This window comes from Falco rusticolus, chromosome Z (assembly GCF_015220075.1).
Source record: "Falco rusticolus isolate bFalRus1 chromosome Z, bFalRus1.pri, whole genome shotgun sequence".
Taxonomy (NCBI): domain Eukaryota; kingdom Metazoa; phylum Chordata; class Aves; order Falconiformes; family Falconidae; genus Falco; species Falco rusticolus.
In genome coordinates this window covers 49956921-49979967 of record NC_051210.1, presented here as the reverse complement: position 1 = coordinate 49979967, position 23047 = coordinate 49956921, and the positions used below count along the sequence as shown (strand labels likewise).

General features: G+C 36.9%; 1 protein-coding gene across 1 annotated transcript in view; it reads left to right on the top strand.

The window, feature by feature from the left end:
* CCDC171 (coiled-coil domain containing 171) overlaps positions 1-23047 on the top strand; it is a 149385-nt gene that overhangs the window by 32968 nt on the left and 93370 nt on the right. Inside the window, 5 exon segments of the mRNA XM_037373775.1 lie at positions 3444-3582; positions 11825-11927; positions 16968-17071; positions 19882-19971; positions 21861-22061. Coding sequence (XP_037229672.1) covers positions 3444-3582; positions 11825-11927; positions 16968-17071; positions 19882-19971; positions 21861-22061 — 637 coding nt within the window.

Below are 23047 nucleotides of genomic sequence, written 5' to 3'. Positions count from 1 at the left end.
CACCTAAACTTCCGGAGTTCTATGAAGATAGGTAGTGAAGGTCAAGCTTTATCTCAGATTGATGTCAAAATACCTGGTTCCCTTGAGCCATGGGGTGGCATGTACTGCCTGATCTGTTTCCCGTGCCTTTTTTATTCTTTTAAGTATACAAGTATCAGTAACACTGGTGAATATCAGTGATTGCTTTCACCAGAGCCTTTCAGAGAGAATACAAAAGCCTTTGATCTACTTACTTTTGAAGGCTGTGGTCCTTCAACTCCAGACTATGTCAAGAGCATGGCTTTTTCTTTTAAGCCATGGTTTGGCATCCTAACAAATTTTCCCTTTTTCTGAAAGAGTCCCATGAGTTTGTCTTTAAGCCTTAGTCTTTGGAAAGTTTTGGAGACTTTCATTTGTTGCACTAGAACACTTGTATATCTTTTTTGCTGGACTTGATGTAGGGTACATGATACCAAAGTGGGAAGATATACAAACCTGTTAGAATTTATTTTCTCAGGAAAAGATGGCTTTAATAACTGAAACCAAGTAAACAGGCTTTTCTGGGTTGCATAATTTATTAATTAGCTCTGAATCCAGTATCACTATGTAAATTGGAAGCAACATGGGATTTGGGTCTCCATGTGAATTTACTTTTCTTGAAGAGTGAGAGCATGACATAGAATAAATTGGAACTGCTTTTGCTGTATTTCTGAAAGCTGTGGGAGTAGAAGCTACTTTGGAGGATGAAACAGGCAAGTTCTTTCCGTAAGAATAAGTAACCATCTACAGCTAAAAGAAAAAATACCAGGCAGGCTGATGCAGAAGCACATAGGTATTTGGAGGACTGCTGAAGTAGTCCTTCAGCTAAAAAGGTACATTGACCTATAAGAAAGAAGTCAAAGTCAGAAAGTGACAATACTGATTCAAAAGTTTCAAAGTTGGAAGAACTTTGAGGCCTTTGCATTGTTTTAAATTCTAGTGAGACAGCGATAGGAGAAGACAAAAAAAAAAAAGACACCTGGATGGATGTTCACGCTGCTAAGAGTTACATCAAAGAACAGTTCAGGTTGAAAGCGATTGCAGGAGATCTATAGATTGCAGGATCAGGTATGAGGTCAGGTTGCTCAGGGCTTCATACAGTCAGGTCTTGAAAACTCCAAGAATAGAGATGGCAGAACATATTCAGGAACCATTGTTCCATTGTTTGACTCTCATTAAGGTGGAAAGATTCTCCTTATCTGAATCTCTTTGGATTTGATTTGTGGCTGTTGTGTCTTGTCCTCTAGCCACGTGTTGCTTTAAAGTGACTGGCTGTATCTTCTTGATAACCTCCATTTAGATGCTGGGGGGCCTGTTATACACCCTGTAGTTATCTCTTCTCCAGCCTGAATGTACCAAGTTCCCTCAGTTCTTGTACGTACTTCAGACTCCAGCCATGTTGGTGACCCACTGCAACTTCATTCCACCTTTTTTCCTGTGTTACAGGGAAGGTGTGTGCTTAAAAGTGGTCATTATCCTAGATGTGTTTTAATGAGTGTCAAATAAAAGGTGGTTAATCACTTCCCTTGATCTTCTGGCTATGCTACTAGTAATAGAGGCCAGGATGCTGTTACCTATGTCTACTTATATGCCATGCTACTGCTTTATGGCTAGTTTGCTGTCTGCCAAGATTATCAGGTTCTTTTTGAGCATGGCTGCTTCCCAGTCAGTTACCAGCCACATTGCTTCAGGGGGCTATTGCTTCCTAAGTTTAGATCTTTGCATATGTTCTTGTTGAATCTCAGAAGGTTCATGCTGGCCTGTTCTTCCTCTCTAAGTTGTAGGGAATGGCCACCTTTCTCTTGAGTATATCAACTGTGTAGTGTTGTAACCTACCCTGACCCAGTTCACTGTTATCTGCAGATTTGGTGAGACTGCACTCTTGGACTAATCCAGGTGATGGATAAAGATGTTAAACAGGTTCTCATACAGACTCCTGGAGCATTGTAATTGATATCAGCCACCACCGTCAGAGCTTTACCATCAAACTGTTTTTATCAGTGTTGTAGTTCACATCTAGTCTGAAAACGTGGCTATAAAAATACTGTGTGAGACAGTGCCAGAAGTCTTGATAAAGCTGTTATATTTAGTCTCATTGTTCTCCTTTTGTCCACAGATCTGGTCATTTTGTCATGGAATATAACTGGGTTGGCTAAACATGATTTAGCCTTGGTAAATTCTCACTGACTGTTCCAAATATCTTTTTTTTTTTCTTTCATAAGCCCAGAAATTTGTTCCAAGAGGGCTTGCTCCATGACCTTCTTGGGACTGAGGTGAAGCTAACTGGTCTGTAGTTCCTTAGCTTGTTCTTTTGCTCTTTTCTGAATATAAGGGTGAAATTTGCCTTTCTCCATTTGCCAGGGACCTCCCCCAGTCTCTGTGACCTTTTAAAGATGATAATGAGCAGCCTGGCTGTGACATTGGCCAGTTTTGTCAGAACCTTTGAGTGCAGGTGAGCTGGCATCTTCAATTTCTATGGGTTGACTTCTTCCAAGTAATCCTGGACTCAATCCTCTCCTACTGCTAGCAGCTGTTCTCCTCTTTGAGCACTTCTCCTGATTGCAGAGGTTTGGGTGACCTTGTCCAGGAAGGCTGTGGCAAAAAAGGCATTGAGTGCAGTGACCTTCTCTGCGTCTACTATTAATAAATTGCCTAGTCTGTGTAGAAGCAGGTTGGTATTTTCTTTCTTACCTTAATGTAGTGGTAAGATCTGTTTGCAATGTCTTTGTCATCCTTTGCAAACATCAGTTCTACGTGAATTTTTGGGTTTCTTGACACCATGTGTACATACTCAGGCAGTCTTTCTAAATTCTTCCTTGGATTCCTGTCCCTGCTTCTGTCTCCTGTATGCTGCTGTTTGGCCTTGTAGCTTTCTCATGAGTTGCCTTTTTATCCGTGCCAGGCTCTTTATGCATCTGTTTTCCTGAGTACCAGGAGAACTGATAAGAGTACAAAAAGTGTTTGAAATTTTGGGAACAGTCTGCTGGTGGGAAAATTTGAAGTCATGCCATTCTGAGTACAGTATAGACAGGTATGTGAAAATTTTAGGAGCAAACTTTGTATGTGAAATCAGGGTCGATTATGCAAGATGTGACATAATCTTTATGAAGATTTAATTAACTATTAATTAAAATGTGATTAAGTCTGTTTATTATATGTAACTTGGAGGCCATATCCCAATGGGCAAATGAATTTATGACTGGAAACCTAATACGAGCATTGGTAACTGAAAAGAGCGTAGCCACTTCTTGAAACTTCGTTCTTAGAATATATGACTTCCTTCAGTTAAAAAAAAAATTGCCATTTTAGGAGCCATATGATGTACTAACATATGTGCCATATCCATTTATTATCATCTTTAAAATTATATAGTATAATTGACTATACATTTTTGATGAAAATTCTCTAATGCTGAAACTTTCCAGATTAGAAAGAGAGTGTTTCTCCACAAACCAGCAAATGAATCAGAAGATTGATGAAAAGAAGAGGGTAATTAAAGACCTTTCTGAGAGACTAGAGAATAATGAAAAAACCTGCAGAGAATTACAGGAGCAACTTGCAGTGGTAAGACAAAAGGCCTGTGGCACTCATTGTTAGTGTTTTTTAAACATACTGTGAACATAATCTGCGTTTGCTGTGTTGAACTGTGGAAGAACTCTGCCATTGTGTTACTCTGATTTTACTTCCTACTTTGTCATGTAAAATGCATAAATATAGCTAATATGCTGGAGAAGCTAATTTGAAAATGCATTTAAAGTGGTACACCATGTATTTAACTGAAGATTATTTGCGGAAAACAGTTTTTGTAAAAGTATGGGGTATGAGTAAAGAGTAACTTGTGTTTGCATTCCTAGTAAAGATGACAGTTTGTAGATATGAATTATGATTCCTTGTAGAGAATATTCTGTCTTTTTACCCAAGTTTTTTTTCTTCTCCAAGTGTTACTAGCTACCATTTAGGCTTGTTTATTAATATTTCACATAACATATTGGTTTTAGTGTGGGCATTTGACTAAAAATTGGTTGAAAATTGCTTGTTTGAAGGTGACAAAGTAGAGGGTTGGTTTTTTTTTTGGCATGGATTTGCCATGTTGGATGTGTTTAGTGGATTATTTTCTGATCTTTTTTTCCAGTTTATGTGACCAGTTGGGGCTTTCCCACTGTCTCTGCCCACCTCAAATTTGAATAACAATTTTGCCATCCTGTTCCATAGCATCAGGGACAAGGCAAAGATCTTAGGATATCTTGAAAACCATCTCTCCTTACATTGTGTAGCGGCATATACAGTATTTCTGTACTTCATCAGTATAAACCTTTTGGATACTGTCTTGCAAATTTCTCCTCTTTCTCTCTCCTGGAGCTCTGAATATGAAAGGTAAATACGGTGTATTCCCTGCTGCTTATAGGCATTGTGCTAATCAGTGAGCAGGAGCAGGGACCAGCATCAGAGGATCTTCAGACTTCCTGGTGTCTTCTGTTAGTTGGAGTTATTCCATACATTGTCTTAGTGTTACCCACTTCCCAGACATATTGGTAACTAATAAATGGAAGAAAAATTCAATACACACCACACACCCCCCCCCCCCCCCCCCCCACCCCCCTTCTGGGAGAATAACAGTTTCTTCCATGCAAGTATTAATGTGTTAAAAGGCGTTTACTGGCCTAGTTAACCTGAAAAAGTCATCAGTCACAAAAGGAATATGAAGAGACAAAAGCAACTGTCTCCCCTAACTACAGTCAATAATGATTGCTATGTATAAATACAAAATACAATTCCAAGCTGAAAAATTTCTACCAGGAACGTAGAGCACTTGCTAGCCATCACTGTGATATGAGATTTCATTTTGTGTTCCTTAATAAAATGTATGTTATACCTGACAAGAATTCGGGACAAAATTCTGTGCATGATCAAGGTTTCTGGTGAGGGCAACAGCATTGAATGGTGTACTCAAAATGAACATTACGTTACTGAAAAGTAAAAAGCAGAATAAATTGTCTCAGTTAGAAGAACTGTCTTATTCACAGAGCTGGTTATTTTAATTGTTTTATTGGAACAATTTCAAACCACAAGACTGTCTTGAACAAGTAATAAAAATACTCATTTTCTGAGGAGTTGTATTAGTGGTCCCCTGTGGGATTAGATTTTTATCACCTTGGATGGCTTTGTGTTTTTCCTGAAGATTTTTGTATTTGTTTGGGAAACAGGAACGCCTGTGTGTGGTCTTGTTTACTCAGTCTGGACAGCTTTTAGTTATTTTTCTTCCCAAAATGAAAAAACAGAAGGCTCTAGCAGAAGCTAAGTGTTGATAACATTTCATATACTGTTATTAGGCTTCCCTATACCCGTACTAAAGTTGTGTGAAATTGCCAGTGTGTGCTCTTCCCTTCATTTCCCCCTCCTGTGCTTTTTTGATCTATTCATTACTTTCTTATATTTTATAGTATTATTAGGCATTCTGAGTGTGTCCTTTCCACTCCAGTCTGATAATCTTATATTGGTTTCTCACTGTACTGCTATAATACCAGTTAATGTTTTTGTTTCTAAAATACTTGGGAAATAAACCCAAATAATTGTTTTTAGAGAAGCAGACTTATGCAGGAAAAAAATACATTCTTTGGAAACTACATGAAAACTTTTTTTTTTTTTTTTTAAATGGCTCAGTTGAATGTATGGTAAAGTATTTAGGTTGCTTTTAATTTTAAATATCAGCATGTAGCAGAAGTTTGCCAGAAATTTGCATGGATCAAATGTGATAGGATCTGTTGGTATCAAACAAAATTGCTTATGAACATTCAGCATGAGCAGGTTCTCAAGATTTCCATTATGTTTTTCTGAGGAAGTTAGTCTCAAGCTTGTCATTATTTCCAGCTTGGGTTTTTAGAAATGTTTAGTTTGAAGAATAGGAATTTGGAAGAATGGCCGTTATGATTCAGAACTTATTTTACATTGAAACAGCCCCAGCTGTATTCCTGCCCCATGGAAAGAATAAGAAGTGTCTTCTTACAGTTTTACAGTTGTAAAAGTTACTTAGGATATTTAAGGTTTTGTCACCTAGTAGTGAATGGTCTTTAATTCTTAGTACCAGACAAGCAGGAGATTTTGAACCTTTATGAGAACTGTATTTTGAAATTTGGGGAACTTACCTGTTCACCAGAACGCATGTTAGGAAATTGAGGTCATTAAAAATAGGTATTTCAGTATAAATCCTTTTAATTTGGAAGAACTGTGTGTTCATTTCCTCCCCTTTGTATAGATACTATCAGAGGTAGCATAATTAGTGTACAAGTAGTGTAGTAAATTACACCCAGAGCCTGTCTTTTTCTGTGTGGCATATAAATCTTTTACAGCTGTGCATGCAGTCATGTGCTGTATACATCTCGGTTGTCTGTAATAGCCTTGTAGGTTTTTGTAAGCTGAAAGTCTGAACAGAACTGTCAAGAATCTAGTTCCTGGACACAGGCATTAACTGTTGTTCTCTAAAAGAAGTGTCTTGAGTCTTGACTGAACAGACAATGAAACACCTTGAAGATTATGATTCTGTTTTACAAATTCTGTGGAGTAGAATCTGGTACTCAGTGGCAAAGATGTCAAAATCATCTAGATGATTTATTGTGAAGAGAGATTTTTCTTTGAATTCAAAAAATCCAAGATGCAGTCTTCATTAGTTTTGTGCTAATGATTTTTAAATGTTATCTTACCTTGATTTGCTTGCCTTAACTCAGGGATGGAGTGTTCTTACCCACATGCTACTTCTGTTATTGTCCTGATTTAAGAAGACCAGTCAGTCTGAAACATATGTTTAAATGATCTACAGAGAAACCAATTTTGTAATTTATTCTGGAAGCGGAGAGGTCACTCAAGCTGTGATGTCCCAGTGGTTGAAGACAAGAATTTAAAAAATGCTTTTGAAGTTGCCAGTTCTTGAAAAATTTTCTCTTGACTTAAAAAGCCCCAAACTTCAAAAACCAGAGATGCTTCATAACTTTATCTCCCACCAAAAGGTTGTTACAGATCTGTCTTTAAGGGACTGGAATAGTTCCATATTAAACTTGAGCTTTTTGATTAATTTTATTTCAGGTAATTAAAACTGAGACACTAAAATTGTTGAGAAATTGTATTTAATTTACACATGGTTAGACATTTTCTAAAGATCCCCTCTGTAGACTTTGGGAAGTTCTAGCTAATGTAAGAAAATAAGGAAACACTATTAAGTATTCAATAGTTAGATACTTGAGCAAAAATAAATAGTAGCCTGAGGATGGCGATTGTCAGTGAGGGTTTCATTTTTTTATACTGCAGTTTATGCTTGGTTGTTTAAAATTTGTGCCACTATTTTGCTATGCAGAACTCAAGTAAAACAAATTTTTTTTAACTGTGGAGTAGTTGTTTGGAGCCTGTTTCTATAAATGCTATGATTTGGTTCCCCCAAGGTCAGCCTGGTAAACATTGTGATGCTTTTGTAAATAATTTACCCAAATGCTTGTCAAGGAGTGTCTGAACATACACTGCTTTTTCGTGGCTTTGTGGATAGTTCTGGCTTTGGCACTTGCTCTGCCATCACCAGGTGGGATTTGTACTGCAGACTGAGTGGATGAATTAGTCCATGGGCAAGAGAGCCACAGAGGAAAATCCCTCTGACTGTGAACAAAGTAGAGAAAATTCCTTTTGGAATAATGACAAGTTTGTTGCAGGACTGCACCCCTCAGTTCCCTGCATAATACTAGTAAGGTTTTGATAAGTTAATTTTGAAAAGGCCTTGAACTGCCTATGGTTTGTTTTTCTGTTCCACCCATCTTCCCCCTCCTCCAGTGTTACTGAACTTGAAATGCAGATGCATGTGTGCAGCATCAAGTCATGTGGGCTACTCTAGAAGTGTACATAGCGTTTGCATTTATTTCATTCAATAGTGACTTTTGGAAAATGCTGAAAAATGAATGGAACTTCATTTTTGTCCTGGAACAGGTGATGGAATGGTACGAAAATTGAGCACTGGTACTTAAGGAAAATATCTGTGCAGCCAGGGAAGTAGGGAATTGTCCAGCTAAATGCAGATACCCTACTTGTGGAAGATTAGCATAATTCTGACAGTGGATAGAGTAATTTTTGCCAGTAGTAGGCTTTCTTAATAATTCTGGTTATCCTTACAGATAAGGATAAAAAGCATTTGGAAAAAAGATTTTTCTCCTTGCTGCAGTCTACAGTACTTGCAATGAAAAATACTTGGCTTCTATTTAATTTGTTTAAAACTGTGATTCTGTTGTAAAATTGATAGTTAAGTAAACATGTTGCCAAACACACTTTTCTACCGAAAATTCTTCTGTCCTCAAGGGATGTTTTGTGATAACAGGAGCCTTCTTAAGGATATGAAGTGTGACTTGGGGAAGCATTGTGTATGCTACAATTTACAAACTTCATAGTGAGACTTTGCCATTGATCCCAGGGACCTGCAGTTCCTGAAGGCGGGTTCCTACCACTAAAGACCAAGGTGAAAAAGTCATTGAGAAGGCCTTTTCTGCATATTAGTCACCAGATGCCCTGCCTCATTCAGCAGCGGGTCCACATTTTCCCTAGTTTTCCTTTTGCTGGTGATGTACTTCAGGAAGCCTTTCATGTTCCCCTTCAGGTCTCTTGCCAGATTCAACTTAAGGTGGATTTTGGCTTTCCTAAGTATATCCCTCCATGCTTGGACAGCATCTGTATTTCTTCCAGGTCACCTATGCCTGCTTCCTCATTTATGCTCCCTGTTAATATTTGAATTTCATCAGGAGCTCCTTGTGCATCCATACAGGCCTCCTGCTGCCATTGATACTCAAGGTAGTTTTCAAGGATCACCTCCAAGGTCAAGAATGGTCCACCCAGATGTGCAGGAAGTCAAGCAAAGTCAGCAGAAGATTTACTTTACAAGTGTTCTTTCACCTGTTTCTATGAATGTGGTCTGGGAATCAAACTCTGTTTAAGTAAAGGCTTTAGCACTTTGTCACTTGATTTCCCTTTTGAAGTAATCTAGGAACACTCATACGAGTACCTTTCAAGTAGCTGTACAGGAATGGCATCCTCTAACACATATATTATGATGGATGGACTTGCTGTGAGGGAAGTACTCTCATCTCCTGGAATAGCTGGATCTGGCAGAAGATAACTTTTAGCAGCTGCAGTTGATTATGTTTGGCTTCTGTGCTTGTGGACTCCATTATGCTTTTCAAACTAAAGAGTTACATATACTTGCTGTGATTGTTCAGTCTGAAGAAAAGAAAAATAAGGGAGTTATACCTACTGCCATGAACTCTCAGATGCATACTTACGGAGAAGACAGAGCTACACTCTCCTTAGAACTGTGCAGCGAAAGTATGAGACAAAAAGAAATTTTAGAAAGGGAAATTCTAATTACCTGTAAGAGGAGAAAAACTTCACTGTGAGAATTGTGATATATTGGAGCAGGTTGCCTGAAGGGCTTGTTGAAACGCCATCCTTGAGGATACTCAAAACTTGACTGAACAGGGCTCTGAGCATCCTAATCTGACTTCAAGCATGGCCTTGCTTTGAGTGGGAAGTGGGACCAGATGACCTCCAGGGATCCTGTCGGCTTAAATTACTCCATGACTTTATGACTCTGCACTTTCTTAATAGTTACCAGTCAGTGAGAGGTGAGAAGTTAGATCGGTATGTTCAGACCCTTTTGGACTCTTAAACTGTGCCTGGATTTCCAGCAGTTTGCTTTACTGTATTTTTCTTCAATTTCTGACAAAGGGGACAGTGATTGAAAATGAGAGTTAGAAAGGAAAGACACACTTCACAGCTGAACTGTAGGGAAACTGGCTATTCCAAGGGGTTTTCTTTTGATCTTTATTGCTGTTAAAAGAGAGACTGAAACTGGTTCAGGGAGTGTAGATGCAGTTAGCAAATAAAGCACAGGAGTGGTGAAAGCTGAATAGATTGCGATATACTGACTAAATTATGGTAAATTAACTAAACCAAATGAAAAAAATTGGATGAGGAGATTGAAAAAAAATCTCACATTTGTCTTCCATGGGAACAGATTCTTCTGGGAAGATTTAGTCTTACCTTGTCTATGCTGGAGCAGTTTATTTAAAAAGAGTATTTATTTCATTGTGATACTGATCATACTGTTGTGTTTTATTATTTGTAGTATGTGAGGTCTTTGAGATGATATCAGTACATGGGACTAAATTATTTTAATGTGTTTGCATCTCATAAAATATTTTTACTGGAGCTCAGCAATTACAAGCTCTATTTATATAGATAATTTTATAGAGTAAGAATTAAACTTAGTTATTTTTGAATATATAGATGTGGTTTGGAAATTCTTTATGAAGTGCAGTACAAACTCTCACACAAGGAGAGGCGTGTAAATGCTACAAGGGACCTAACATTGAAATACACATATGAATAATATATTAGTTGATATACAGTACATATAATTAAAATTGAAAGAGTAAAGCAAATTTATAAAATATTTAAACTGAATACTGAAGAACACTGCAGAGAATTAAATGCATTTCTTGGTTTTTTAGTCTGACAGTTATGTGCTACCAGTATGTAGCAGTTTTCCTGGGAAAGATATTTCCCACGCTTGAGAAATTGACTGGATCCTTACACATGCAGTGAAGCATAACCAAACCAATAATTCATAGAAATGATAGAAAACGGTAGGATTTTTCTCAATACAAAAAGGTAATCTTCCATCACCAAGTAGAAACGGAAATTCATAGGTAGTAGAATTTTAGATTAAAAATGCAAGTGATTATCAGTAATAAGGCATCTTTGAGCATCACCTTTGTCATAAGAAAATTGTGAAGTTACTTAAATAGTTTCCTCTTATTTGCGGGGGAGGGGCTATTAGGGGGTTTTGTTTGGTGGGGCTTTTTTGTTTTGTTTGTTTTCTGAACTACTGAGATGTTACTACTTTTTTGACAGCTGCTAAAATTGTACATTTCTTTGATAAGTCAGAACTAGATATGTTTAAGAGGACCTTGCTCTTGTCTGGGGTTATGGATTCATGTCTTCGAAAATTACAAGTTTTAATATCAGATATAAATTGAAGGAATGATTTGATATAGTCTTTCTATTGCAGTGATTAAAAAATCTGCTGTAATATCTTTCAGCCATAAATATTTTTTAAAATTAATTGATTTAAATGATTTATTTAATAAAGCCATTGTCTTGGTTTGAACAATAGGCTACACTTAGTGGACAGCTTTATTTTAAGAAAATTCAGTGATAGGAACTGAAGGACTTTGCTGCTTTATATTCCATGCTTAAGGAGGAGTTTTTGACACTGAAGAAATCACTATCAAGCATGGAAGATACTAAGAATTAAAGAAGGCAGGTTTGCAATGAGAATAGGTGTGGGATTTGACTGAGTGCCAAATCATGAATTTTTAGCCTGTCTGCCAGTAGTTTGGTGTCTTTCTGGATGCCCTTGTAGGGTGTAACAATAGATTGCATTGCTTGCATAGATAGGCAGCAGTTAGTTAATATTTATTGAGATATTTTTAAAGCAGAAGAAGATCAAGACTAGGTTTTAGTACAGCCATTTTTTTCTTTTTCTTTTGACTACTTGAAGCCTTTAGTTCTATTTTAAGTGTGTTTCAAGGTTCTCTGTTACTTATTTGTGATGTCATGTTAGGTCTCTTGGCTCAAGAAAAGGAATAATAAGAAATACAGCAGGAATTTAAATTTAAAGGGAAACAAAAATAATGTTGTGATCTGTATTTCTTCTGTTTACTGTTTTAATGGGTTTCTTTTTTCCCCCTCTTGTCTTGTTTGTATCTCCTGTGAAATAAAGGCCAAGAAACACCAGGTCTTTCTAACAGAGACGTATGAAAACAACATGAGAGAACTGGAGTTACTCTTGGACAGCTTTGCCATGTCAGGCCAGCGGACAGCAGGTTAGTTGAAGGTATAAAATGACAGATGCATCTGTCAATGTTCCAAAGTCACTACATTGTGGGAATTCTGCAGATGCCTCTTGCATTCCCCCTTCTCAACATGCTTTGATTTGATGACATGATAAGAGCAGTTCTCACAGCAGTCAAATGGCCTTGCTAGCTGAGAAAGGGTGACGGAATGTGGACCTGCTGTTGTCAGCCCAGAGCTTGATTTACAAATGCTGGGGTGTATATGATCGGTCAGAAAAGGGCTCACTTGCTGTGCTCTAAATCCAACTGAGAAAAAAGTCCTTACAGTATACCTGCAAAGGGAACAGATGTTTTGCCTGAACTGAGCCAAATTCTGAAGCAACCTTCAGCAACTTAAAGGTCATATATTCAAAAAGGTTGTGTAGGACACATGATGTAACACAATACATTTTACTGTTGATTGTGGAGTAGTACTACATTGCATTCATTTGATCTAATACAGAACAAATATTTTTCTGTTTTCTCTAAAATTAATCGCAAGTCAATGGTTGTCACTCTGCTGCCTAGCTTTATATGTAATTATTGTATCAAACTCAACATACGGCTGCCTGCTTAAACATTTGAAATGGTGACTAACATAAACAAAGTGAACTTTAATGTTAAAGCTAGTAATTTTTTAAAAAGTGAAAATAGTATGCTTTTATAGATAGTTTTAAATAAAGATTTTAAAAGGTCTTCTCTATGTAATTGCTGTTAGAAAATCATATACTAGACAACAAATGCACCCAACTTATAGTGCAAGTAAACTGGAAGAAGACAGGCAAAATGTTGCTTTAATAACAAATGGGTTTATTTTATGTGAGTTGTAACGATATGTTCCTGCACTTAGCAACAGTAGACAAAAATGGGTTGTATACATCTTTAAATGAAGATATTTTCTCTTTGTGTCTTCACAAAAGGAGATTTTTTTTTTTTTGGAGGACCCAGTACTGTTAAAATTGCATAAAGGAACTCCTTGATATTTCTGTTGTCCTTAAAAGCCTAGCCTTGAATCGGTGATGCATTGATTTCCTCACATGGGCTATATGATTGTATTTTTTTTTTATTTAGGAACTGCTGTCAGTTTTATTCTGTAATTATGAATGTAATTCCTGTGGTTAATACCTTAGATTTACTACTGTAGATATGTCAGACTGAAAAGCTCTTCAAAACTATATGCTTTTCTCAATCTTGCAAAGTTCCACATGCCCAGAGGGGCTTCAGCAGTTCTGGGGTGAGCTGGATGGGGGGATCTGGATGCTGCTGTCAAAGTGCAGTTTCCAGAGGAGTGGTTGTCTTTTGAGTAAGTTTTCTGTTCTCCCTAGTGATAAACCTCGCAGAGAATAGCTTTGACCAGATTCTATAATATTAGGGATTCAGTAACAGTATAATTTCAGTATTAATTTATTTAAGGTGGACTCTGAAAGATCTGATTTAAAGAGATGTTTTTTAAGCTACAGCATCTCTGCAGAGGCTCAGTTGAGGCAGAAAGTCAAATTTAGCTCTGCTGTGGGTTGAGTCTTTAATATTAAAGTGGACATTGACCAAGACATTTGTTCTACCTATTTACTATGCTTGAAAAGCATGAAACTTAAATTTTTAATGCTATTGCCTAACCGTGTTGTATTTGTAAATTTATTCTGTAACAGTATTTATTTCAATTTTCAAAAAAATGTTTAATGTAGTCATATTTGAAATGGAAATGCCTAGGTGCCAATAAAACTAAAAATCTTTAAATAAATCTTTGTAGTCTAATTAGCAGATGAGGGGCTGCATGAGCCGCAGCTGTCTGGGCAGTCTGTCTTGGGGTGATTTTGTGTGGTTTGTTTGTTTTGTTTTTTTTTTTTTTTCATTTCAGCTGAAGTCGTTGAGACATCTCCTTAAAAATCTGTCAGTATTAAAGGTCCAGCCCCTTCATTTAAGTACTGATTGGGCTGTGATTTTTGGGATCTACAGGAAAAAGAAGAGAAGACTTTATATTTTTAAGATTAAACACCAAAGTATTTTCAAAAGTTATCTTTTTCTTTATATGTTCAGGAATAATGGGCATAAATCCACTACTTGTCTTTTTTAAGTGACCTTTATAAATTTTCCACAGCATTGTTAGTCTTACTGGGCAATTTGCATGATTTCAGTTTGTCCCTTTTCAGTTTGCCATACTTTGCAGTTATTCAGCAACAGGGTTTGCGCTCAGGGAAATTTGTCTTCATTTCAGAAAAAAAAAATAATTGTGGTTGTAGTAGTCTGAAAATAAAGTGAACAGAGTATAAAATATTAAGAATGTTACCTGCTTTGAGTTAGTGTCACTGTTTAACACAGGCCACCGGTACTGTTTTGGTTTAATCTGAAACCCAGCACCATATGAGCCACTATGAAGAAAATTAACTCTATCCTAGCAAGGTGTTAGCAGAAAGTCTGAAGCAGCAAGTTCAAAAGTTTACTCACTTCTATACCTCTTGGCAGACTTCTGTTGAACCTGTCATTTCCTCAAAATTCTTCCCCCAAACTTGTAGGTGATAACAGGCAAATGCTTCAAGTAAGGGTTTTTTTTCCCCCATGTTGCTGAAGTAGGGCTTCTCCAGCATGAGAGCGTTGTTTGGATTATGTTCCATGTCTCCTGCACAGTAATACGAAGACAGACAAGATTTGGCCAGTATTAAAACCATAGGCTTGTTTTCAGCAAGTCCAGGAACGTGGTACCTGGTATTTCTGTTGGTGGACGGGGCCGCTGAGAAAATAGGGATGCAGCAAAGGCAAGGAATGCCAGAATGGAAAGTTTACTGGCAAAAGTCTGGTTTTGGCAAACATGATGTAAATTAAGATCGTTCAGAGGCATGCTTCAGTGACAGAATTGCAGGCTGGGAGTTTAGGAATGAAGGTACATTTTAGACAGTTGGAAAACTGGGGTGGAAGACAACCCCTCGATTGACTGTATAGGTATTACTTTAAACTGAACGAGAATTGTGAGTTTCAACTTCTCTAGGGCTAGAAGTATTGAGGAATAGCACTTTTTTCTGTGCAACAAGATTATTGCAAAATTTTCCTAGTAGTGAGAAGCTGCTCCTGTAATTGAGCAGAAAGGACTGGAGCCCTGTGCATCCTTAACTATAGCTGTAGTTAAATGATAAAAATGATAGTAAGGTGCTACTAGTCTCTTCCTTAAATGTGAAATCTAAACTTCTCACAAAAGGCCAGATTTTATGAATTCTTCTTAGGTTGATTCTAAGGATAACATGGCTATTTGAGACATCTCTAGGACTCAGAGGTTTGGTTAAGAGCACTGGAGTCTCACGAAGAAGATTTTTCTTTTCGCTGACTCTGTAGACATTTAGAAGCTGTGGTGAGTAGATGTCCAGTGGAGTGGCTAATAGGGGAGAGCCGAAGTCTGTCACTGGGACATGCGTTCTTTTTAAATTCACTTGCGTGCTGTAGAGCAGGTCTTACTCCTGTTACTGAAAGCAGTCTTGGAAACCTGCATTGGTTTGACCAGGTGTGACTTTGACAGTAACAGTTGGCTGGCAACTCAAAGTGAAAAGTTAGTGTCCAATCTGAATAGTACTATTTGTTTTCTGGTATTATCAAAGGGTTGGGAAAGAAGAGGCTAATTAGTTGAACAAACTTTGAGAATGGCTGTTGGCAATACTTTCTGACTTGTACATATGTGTAAGTTTTCCACTGACTACCATTGGTGCATTATGTATAACCTACAGGACAAATCTGTCATGTTTTTATAACACTTCGAGTGTCATGCTTATTAGATAATACTAACCATAGGATCCTTAAAAAAACCCCAACCTGCAAGTCTGTAAGTGCACCTCCTCTAGCTGAGAAAGTTTTATGGAGAGCCAAAGAAAAGGCTTAGAGTTTAGTGTCTGATTTGACTTTGAGCTATTCTAGGTAAATTGCTTAGTGACACTGACCTTTCAGAGGTGATAAACACCTGTATCATCATTTGGTTCTGCTGGGAGTTATGATTGTTTAGCCTCTCTAGATTTCAAATGCTACAGTTTTTTTCACTCCTTTTGCAGAATAACGATGCTATTAGTGTTGGTAAAGTGGGTTTTGCGTATAGGATGTGTTAAGACTTGTAGAAAATACCTTTTAATTTGTTATAAACTAAGTTCATAAATGCTGCATACTAATATAAATAATGCTGCAAAGAATCTGTCAGTAACCTGGTGTTTTGCTTAACAGAAAAAAATGCTTAGCAGAAAAAAATGAATAGTTTGTTCTTGGAAATTTAGTATCAGCTGACATCTTGTGACCTCTTGATCACTACAGTGTTGTTTTGCTTTCTTAGCACATTGTACTATGGGCTTTGGAATGCTCAAACATGTTCACATGTCCTTAATTAAGGCAACTGGATCAGAAGTCTCCTTCTAAAGGTTTAATAAATAAGTGTAGTGTGTATATGATGGATATATCAGCTTTAAGATTTATAATTTAAATGTTATGTAGGACTGTGCAGACAGATAATAAATTTTTTTTATTGTTTCCTTTGGAATGAAATTCAAGAGAATTTAAAAGGTTTTTAAGATCTCTCCAAGCATAAGATAGTCATGTGATCTTTGGCTCAGTAAGCTTTAAGTAAATGAAGTACTACATTATACTATGCATGCTTAGTCACAACAGCAAAATAATGTCAGGAAAAGTGTAACATACCTAATTTTCAGGCGACATGTTTTTCAAAGTGTGTTATTGTGTGGCTTTAAAGTTGGCTGCTGTGACTGAATGACACAGACTTGACCACAGTAGAAATTTTATGTGAGACTGCATACCAAATACATTAGGTAGAAATATAATCCAGAATTTATGGTTCTGTATCTTGTATTAAAGCTTTTATACAAATGTTTTTCAGTGGTATTCGCTGTGAAAGTATGGCTATTCAACTGCATCTCTTGTGGCAAACAAGGTTGCTGTTCGGTGTTTTGTATTGTCACTGTAGCTCTAATTTTAATACTTCTCATACAGAGCAAGTAGTTTTCTTTCTGTGGCTTTAAGGCCTAATTTTTATTCTGTATTTTCCTTCAGGCACTTATAAGGACAAAGATAAACCTCCAAGCCTCTCTGTCCTTGAGACTTTGAGGTGTACCTTGACAGCTTACCAGAACAAGCTGGAAGATATGTCTAATGAGGTAACACTTGCACGGTTTGGCTCTGTATGTATTGCCTTCGGCCTGCAGCAGTACATATGCTTTGCTTGTGAAAAAGGTCAGAAGAGTGGATTGTTGAGTTGACAGCTTCACATATACCCAAAGAAATAATCTCTGTCGCTATTGTTTCTCTAAGCTTGCCTTACAGTGAAGTTTCACATACGTTTGAGGGGACAGGGAGAAGAATTTTTCCTTTGTGTGTTTTTTTTTAATTAGTTTGGTTTTGTTTTCTTATTAAACCTGTTAGAGTTGCTCTTTTCAGTAAACATGCAGGAAAACAAGCCTTCTAAAATTAGTTAAAAGATGATGATTTAAGTGTTAGGCAGTGTGTACCACAATATTCCTAAATATGCAACACTTGAGCCTCAACAGTCATTGGTATCAGTTATGTAAATGCGCATGCCCTTGTACATGTAGAAAGTGGCATAATTCTCTGAGTTGAGAGTGTTTATGATGAAATCTCTTTCGGTGCTATTTTGATGTCTTAAATAAAACAGGACTGTGACAATACTCTCTGAAGTTATCTAAGACAATATTGGAAATATTTCAATTTTGGAAGGCTTACCTTTGAAAAAAAATGTTTTCCATGCAGTCCTACTGGCCTTTTATTTCACTGACTGAAAAGTCACAATCTTGCATTTATTTTCTCATTTGTATTGCTAATGTGATAAATTAATCCTTGTGGGTGTAAATGTTTTATGAAATTGTGGCTTTAAAGGCTGTCGGGAGAAGTTAACGGCAATGTTAAAGTTTTCTGTACAAGCTTGTAATTAGCTTGTCTTTGGATAAAATTGGCAATACAGAAAGGCAAGGTGTGATAAGATTTTAACAATGCCAATACTGTTTTTTGATTCCTAGTTTTTATCTTTTGCTATGACAAATGCATAGTCTAGCTAGTCACAACATACAAAAAGATAAAAACATAAAACAAAAAACCCAAACCAAAACAAAAAAATGGAAGAAAAGTATGTCAGTTTGCCTCTTTTATTGGGAAAAGAATGGTCTCCCACAAGACCTTTTGAGTTTGTTCAACGGGCACAAAAATAAGTGACCATGGAAACAATTATACTCCTGTAAACAGCAAGCACTGTTATGTCTCTCCCAGTGAGGTAAGAGAACTGATGTGTATAGTCATTATGAAACTCTTCTGAGACCCAAGTCTGGAAGCTGAAGAGTAACTAGGAACATATTACCCACAGTGAATTGTTATTTGGGAGGAGGGATGTCACGTGATAGGCAGCACAGTTGAAAAGTCGACTCAGCAGGCTTTGGCTTAGTGATGTGCTTTGTTGTGAAACTGTGCCAGAGACAGCAGTGGGGAGACCAAGGGGGTGGCTGCTAAGAAAGCAAAGAGAGTATTCTGACAGAAAGAAGAATGAACTGTCAAGGAAAATAAATCGCAAGCAGAGCAGGACCAACAGATGACCTGCCACAAGACTTCCCAGTAGGACTGTGTGTGACTGACCCTGAAGTTGTCATATGGAGCCAGAGATCACTGAGCACCTTCATGGTGCACAGAAAGGGCAGTGCTCTGTCCTTCTTGATTACCCCTGCCCCCATAGATAATACTGCTTTTGGCTTTTTATATAATAGATATGTTTAGTAATGAAACTTTTTAATAATACAGTAATGCACAAAGGAATATGAAGGGCACTGTGCAGTAAAAACACGATTTTTTAATACACAGCAGTAAGGGTTTAGTTTTGAGTAATTATGTAGTGGTTCTGTTTATAGAGAGATTTTCAACAATACCCTGCATATTGATGAAGATACTAATGTGCGGGTACACCTGTATGTATATGTGAAATATCCTGCTAAACTTGATGTGTCACTTTTAACTTACTGTGTTAAATATTAAACAATCTAGTTCATTAGTGTGTCTGAAAGGTGTCTAAGTGTTTTGCTTTTCACAGAAAAGCTTGTGACTTTCTGTGTAGTGCAGAGGCTAGAATATGTTTGGGGAGAGAGAAAAGGCTAGTAAACCAAGAAAAAGACGGGAAATAGCATTCTGTATTTTACTGTAATTATTTGTGAGAGTGCTGCCAGGTCTCCTGATATGAGATCAAACAAAAATAGAATTTTCAAAGTAACTTGTAGATGGGATATTTTACTTGTGAGTTGCTTCTTAATACTGAAGTGCTGGCAGTAACCTGCACTATAATACATGTTTATTCGATACTTTCTTTCAGACATTTGTCTTGCTAACCTAATCATCAGCTAACCAAAGATACAGATTATAATGGTGTGTTATCTTTCTTTGAAAGTGGAAAGTGAAGCTAGCACACATTATAGTCATGAGCTAGCTCTAAGGTGGTTGCATGTAGCACCAAAACGCGTTCAGTAGTTGCCATACCTCTCAGGAGTATTGCTGCTTTTTTAGGGTATGTGTGTACTGTCCAGCGCTCAGTAAAATGTAGAGACCATGCTCACAGCTGGATGATTTCTGCACATGGCCACTGACTTTGAAAACTTGTTTGCTCAGACTACTTCCCAGATCATAGTCTGAATTCATTTACATTTTCAAATGCATTTCAGTCTGTGTTATTTTGAGAGTTAATGGGAAAGTTAGTAGTGGACTCAGTTTGGGATTCTGCTACTGCTATTTATCTTAAATCATTATAAAAGAGTTATTTTGTAATGGCACATTATTTAGATTATATGGAGTATAAATATTGTCAAAGGAATTGAAAACAATTATTTCTTCTACATTTATATAGAATATTCTTTGTGTATATTCAAGTGATTATGTAGCCTTTCTGTAAAAGCCTGCCTGACCTCTGTATTTTTCATAGCTTGGGAAAACGAAGGCTTTGTGTGAAGAGATGACAAAAGAACTTGAGATATCCAAAGAAAAAATGTGTGCTTTAAGTCAAGACCTTAAGGTATGGTTTCATGAACTTAACATAAAATTTTATAGTTCTGCAAAAAGTGTCTTTCTGGATTTAAAGGTATCTTTTTTTTTTTTTTTTTTCTTATCAGAGTAAGTCTCTGTATCGTTGTATTCTGTTGAGCAGACTAGTTTACCTTGCACACTTGTATGAAGCCATACTGCTTTATTCTGGTTACCACCTTAGGCTACCTGACTGCTGATTTCAATGATTGGTCTTTTGAAATAATTAAAATAGATTTATCAATTTGCAAAATTTTGTTTTATATTAAAACCAGCATTGGTAGTTTTTTTCTCTTAACTTTTTGTCAAGGAGAAGAGAATTTATCGCTGTTCATATGATAGCACATTTTAGTAAAGGTGACCTTTCTTTTGTTAATTTTTTTTTGTGTTTATCAAAGTTAATGCATGTTTGAAGCGTCAGGTCTGCCTTAACAGTTGTGCAAGGTGCAGTGCAGAATTTCTTAAGACTAAAATCTACCTGGGAGCTGATAAAAACACTTGAGAAGCCTTTTCTTTAGTTTCTGAACAAGAATATTTTTATTTCTGTTTTTGGCTGACACACCACTTTTGTAACATCCTGTCTGGTTACATTGGTGGCCAAGGGAGTGAGGAAGTCCTGAGGTCATGGTTAAACTTTATCTCCCCAATGGCAGTGTATTACATTATTGCCAGAATAGAATGTCTCTATTCCCAGTGTTTCTCAGATTCTTTTGCTGGGGATATGCTGCTTTGTCACTTTAGTTTAGTCACAGATAAGTCTGCAGCACTCAGAGTCTCCATATTAATTGATGCTTGCACATGATCTGTCATCTGATCTGAACTTTCTTTACTAATTTATGCTCAGAAGACTTAAGACTTCAGTTTCCATTGCAGCACCTTTGTAAGATACCTAAAAATTTGGCAAGCCATTGTAACGGATACTTCTTCATGCAAAAACTGAGTTTGCTGCACAGGGAAGGTGCTGGTTTTTATGCAATATGCCGGTTTCTGACCTCTTTAAAATTTTGGTAATAAAATTGCCTATGTGAGTGAAAACTAGGTCCAGTCTCAAAATATTTGTGTTAGAAATTTAACATTACTTTTATCTTTTAATATTTTCATTGAGAAGAAGTTGACATTGCCTGATGAATTTGGGAGTATCTTTCCTAATATATTTCCTATCTAAGCAGATATGATTTTATGAGAAATAAACAATGCTTTCAGTTTGACCTTTAGCAAACTTTAGCAGTGCTGGAAGTCCAGTGCTTGTAGGAAAGGAAAGCACGTGTTTCTGTTCTCACCCTCTCAGCAATATTTTGGCTGAAAAGGTGTAGTGTATTAAGTTCTTTACTTACCTTGTGAGATTTTGTACAGGTAGCATAATGATTCTATTTATGACCATTTTTGTTAGTTTCTTCCCATGGTCAAACCTCCAAAGAGAGTCATCACATTTTTTATCATGTAGATAAAGAATACATTGGGTAACAGCAGCTCTCTGTGTTGCCTACCAACTCAGCTGTAACAGATCAGAGATTTACTTATGAAAATGATGTACCTTTTCAGTAGCTATGAGAGCTCTCCTCTCTGTAGAGGATGACTTGTGTCCATGCATTCAACATCTCAGTTGTGGGGGTAGAAGGGATTCCGAAGATCACTGTATCATGGAGCTTTTTGCTCACAGAGGTGGGTTTCTCATGCTGTCTAGTTACAAGCTGCGGAGAGGGACCATTGTCAATTTTGAAATTCTGTTATTAAAAGATACAGTCAGCTTAGCCTGGAGTCTTTGGAACATGTGTGGCTATGTGACTGCTTACTTCCTGAGATGCTGAGCACTGGACTAAGGTAACATTTTATAGAGCAAAATTCTTACCAGCCTCTCTGTTCCATGCCGCTGTTTTGCAGGAAGCTCAGGATAACCTGACAGATGCCAATAAAGAGTTAAATCACCTGCATGCTAAGTGTACAGACAGAGAGACTTTAATAGGAGCTTTAAAAATGGAACTACAGAATGTACAACAATGCTGGGAGAAGGAGAAAGCACGTGCCACAGAATCTGAAAATGAAATCCAGAAGCTTACCAGGGCTTACCAGAAGGATATGGAGGTATTACCAGAGACAAGATGACTGTCAAAAAGAGTCTTTATTTAATCTCAACTTTATACATTTACATACATCAGATGGTTACTTGTAATCTTAACAGATTTGTCCCCAAAATATGATTTTAAGATATGTATTTTGAAATATGTATTTAATATCTACAGGATCTCAGGGAATATTGGTTCTCCTTCCTTCTATATCAGAACTAATAGCTTAACCCTTCCAGTGCTTTGAATTTTTGAACACCTGAATTTATTTAAAGAGCTATGCATGATGAACAATTATTTCTTTATTTCAAATTGGAAGTTAAAAGTGTTTCACAATTGGAACATGTCAAGAGCATCATCATCATGTGTTATTAATTACTGATTCACATAGCAATCGGTAGCAATTGTGGAATTGAAGTAGTTTTGCCTGTGTGCCACAAAACCTAGAATTATTTCTTAGCTGTTAGCTTATTGTGCTGTGCTATATGTGGGAATTGCTTCACAAAGTCTTACTTCAGAACTATTATCTTTTTCTGTATATTTGTTTACAGATGTCAATTTTGTTGCTTCCCCCCCCAAAAAAAAAAGCAGTTCTCTACTAGCAATAGAAATTATATACTTTATCATAGTTACTGTGCATATTGAGCTCATTACTTCCACAAATTTGGACACGGATGCCAACTGAGTTAAAAGGAAACATTCTTTCCACCTCTTTTACAGTCTGGTATTTAAATAGTGTCCACATGAAGCAGCTGGAATTGTTATACACATCAGATAATGATTAAAGTGAAGGAAACTAGAAGCCTGGCTGTATCGTAAAGTCAGCATGCCTACAACACTGTGGTTGCATTCAGCATGTGTGAATTGATTTTGGGTCTTGGGATCCCTTTTTTCACACCAAGTGGATAATTATCATCCTTGGTTTATCACAGTTCAGGCAAAAATGTAATGATGGTGGTACACTGGATTTTCTGTGGGGAACTATGAGATCTGTTAGAAACAAAG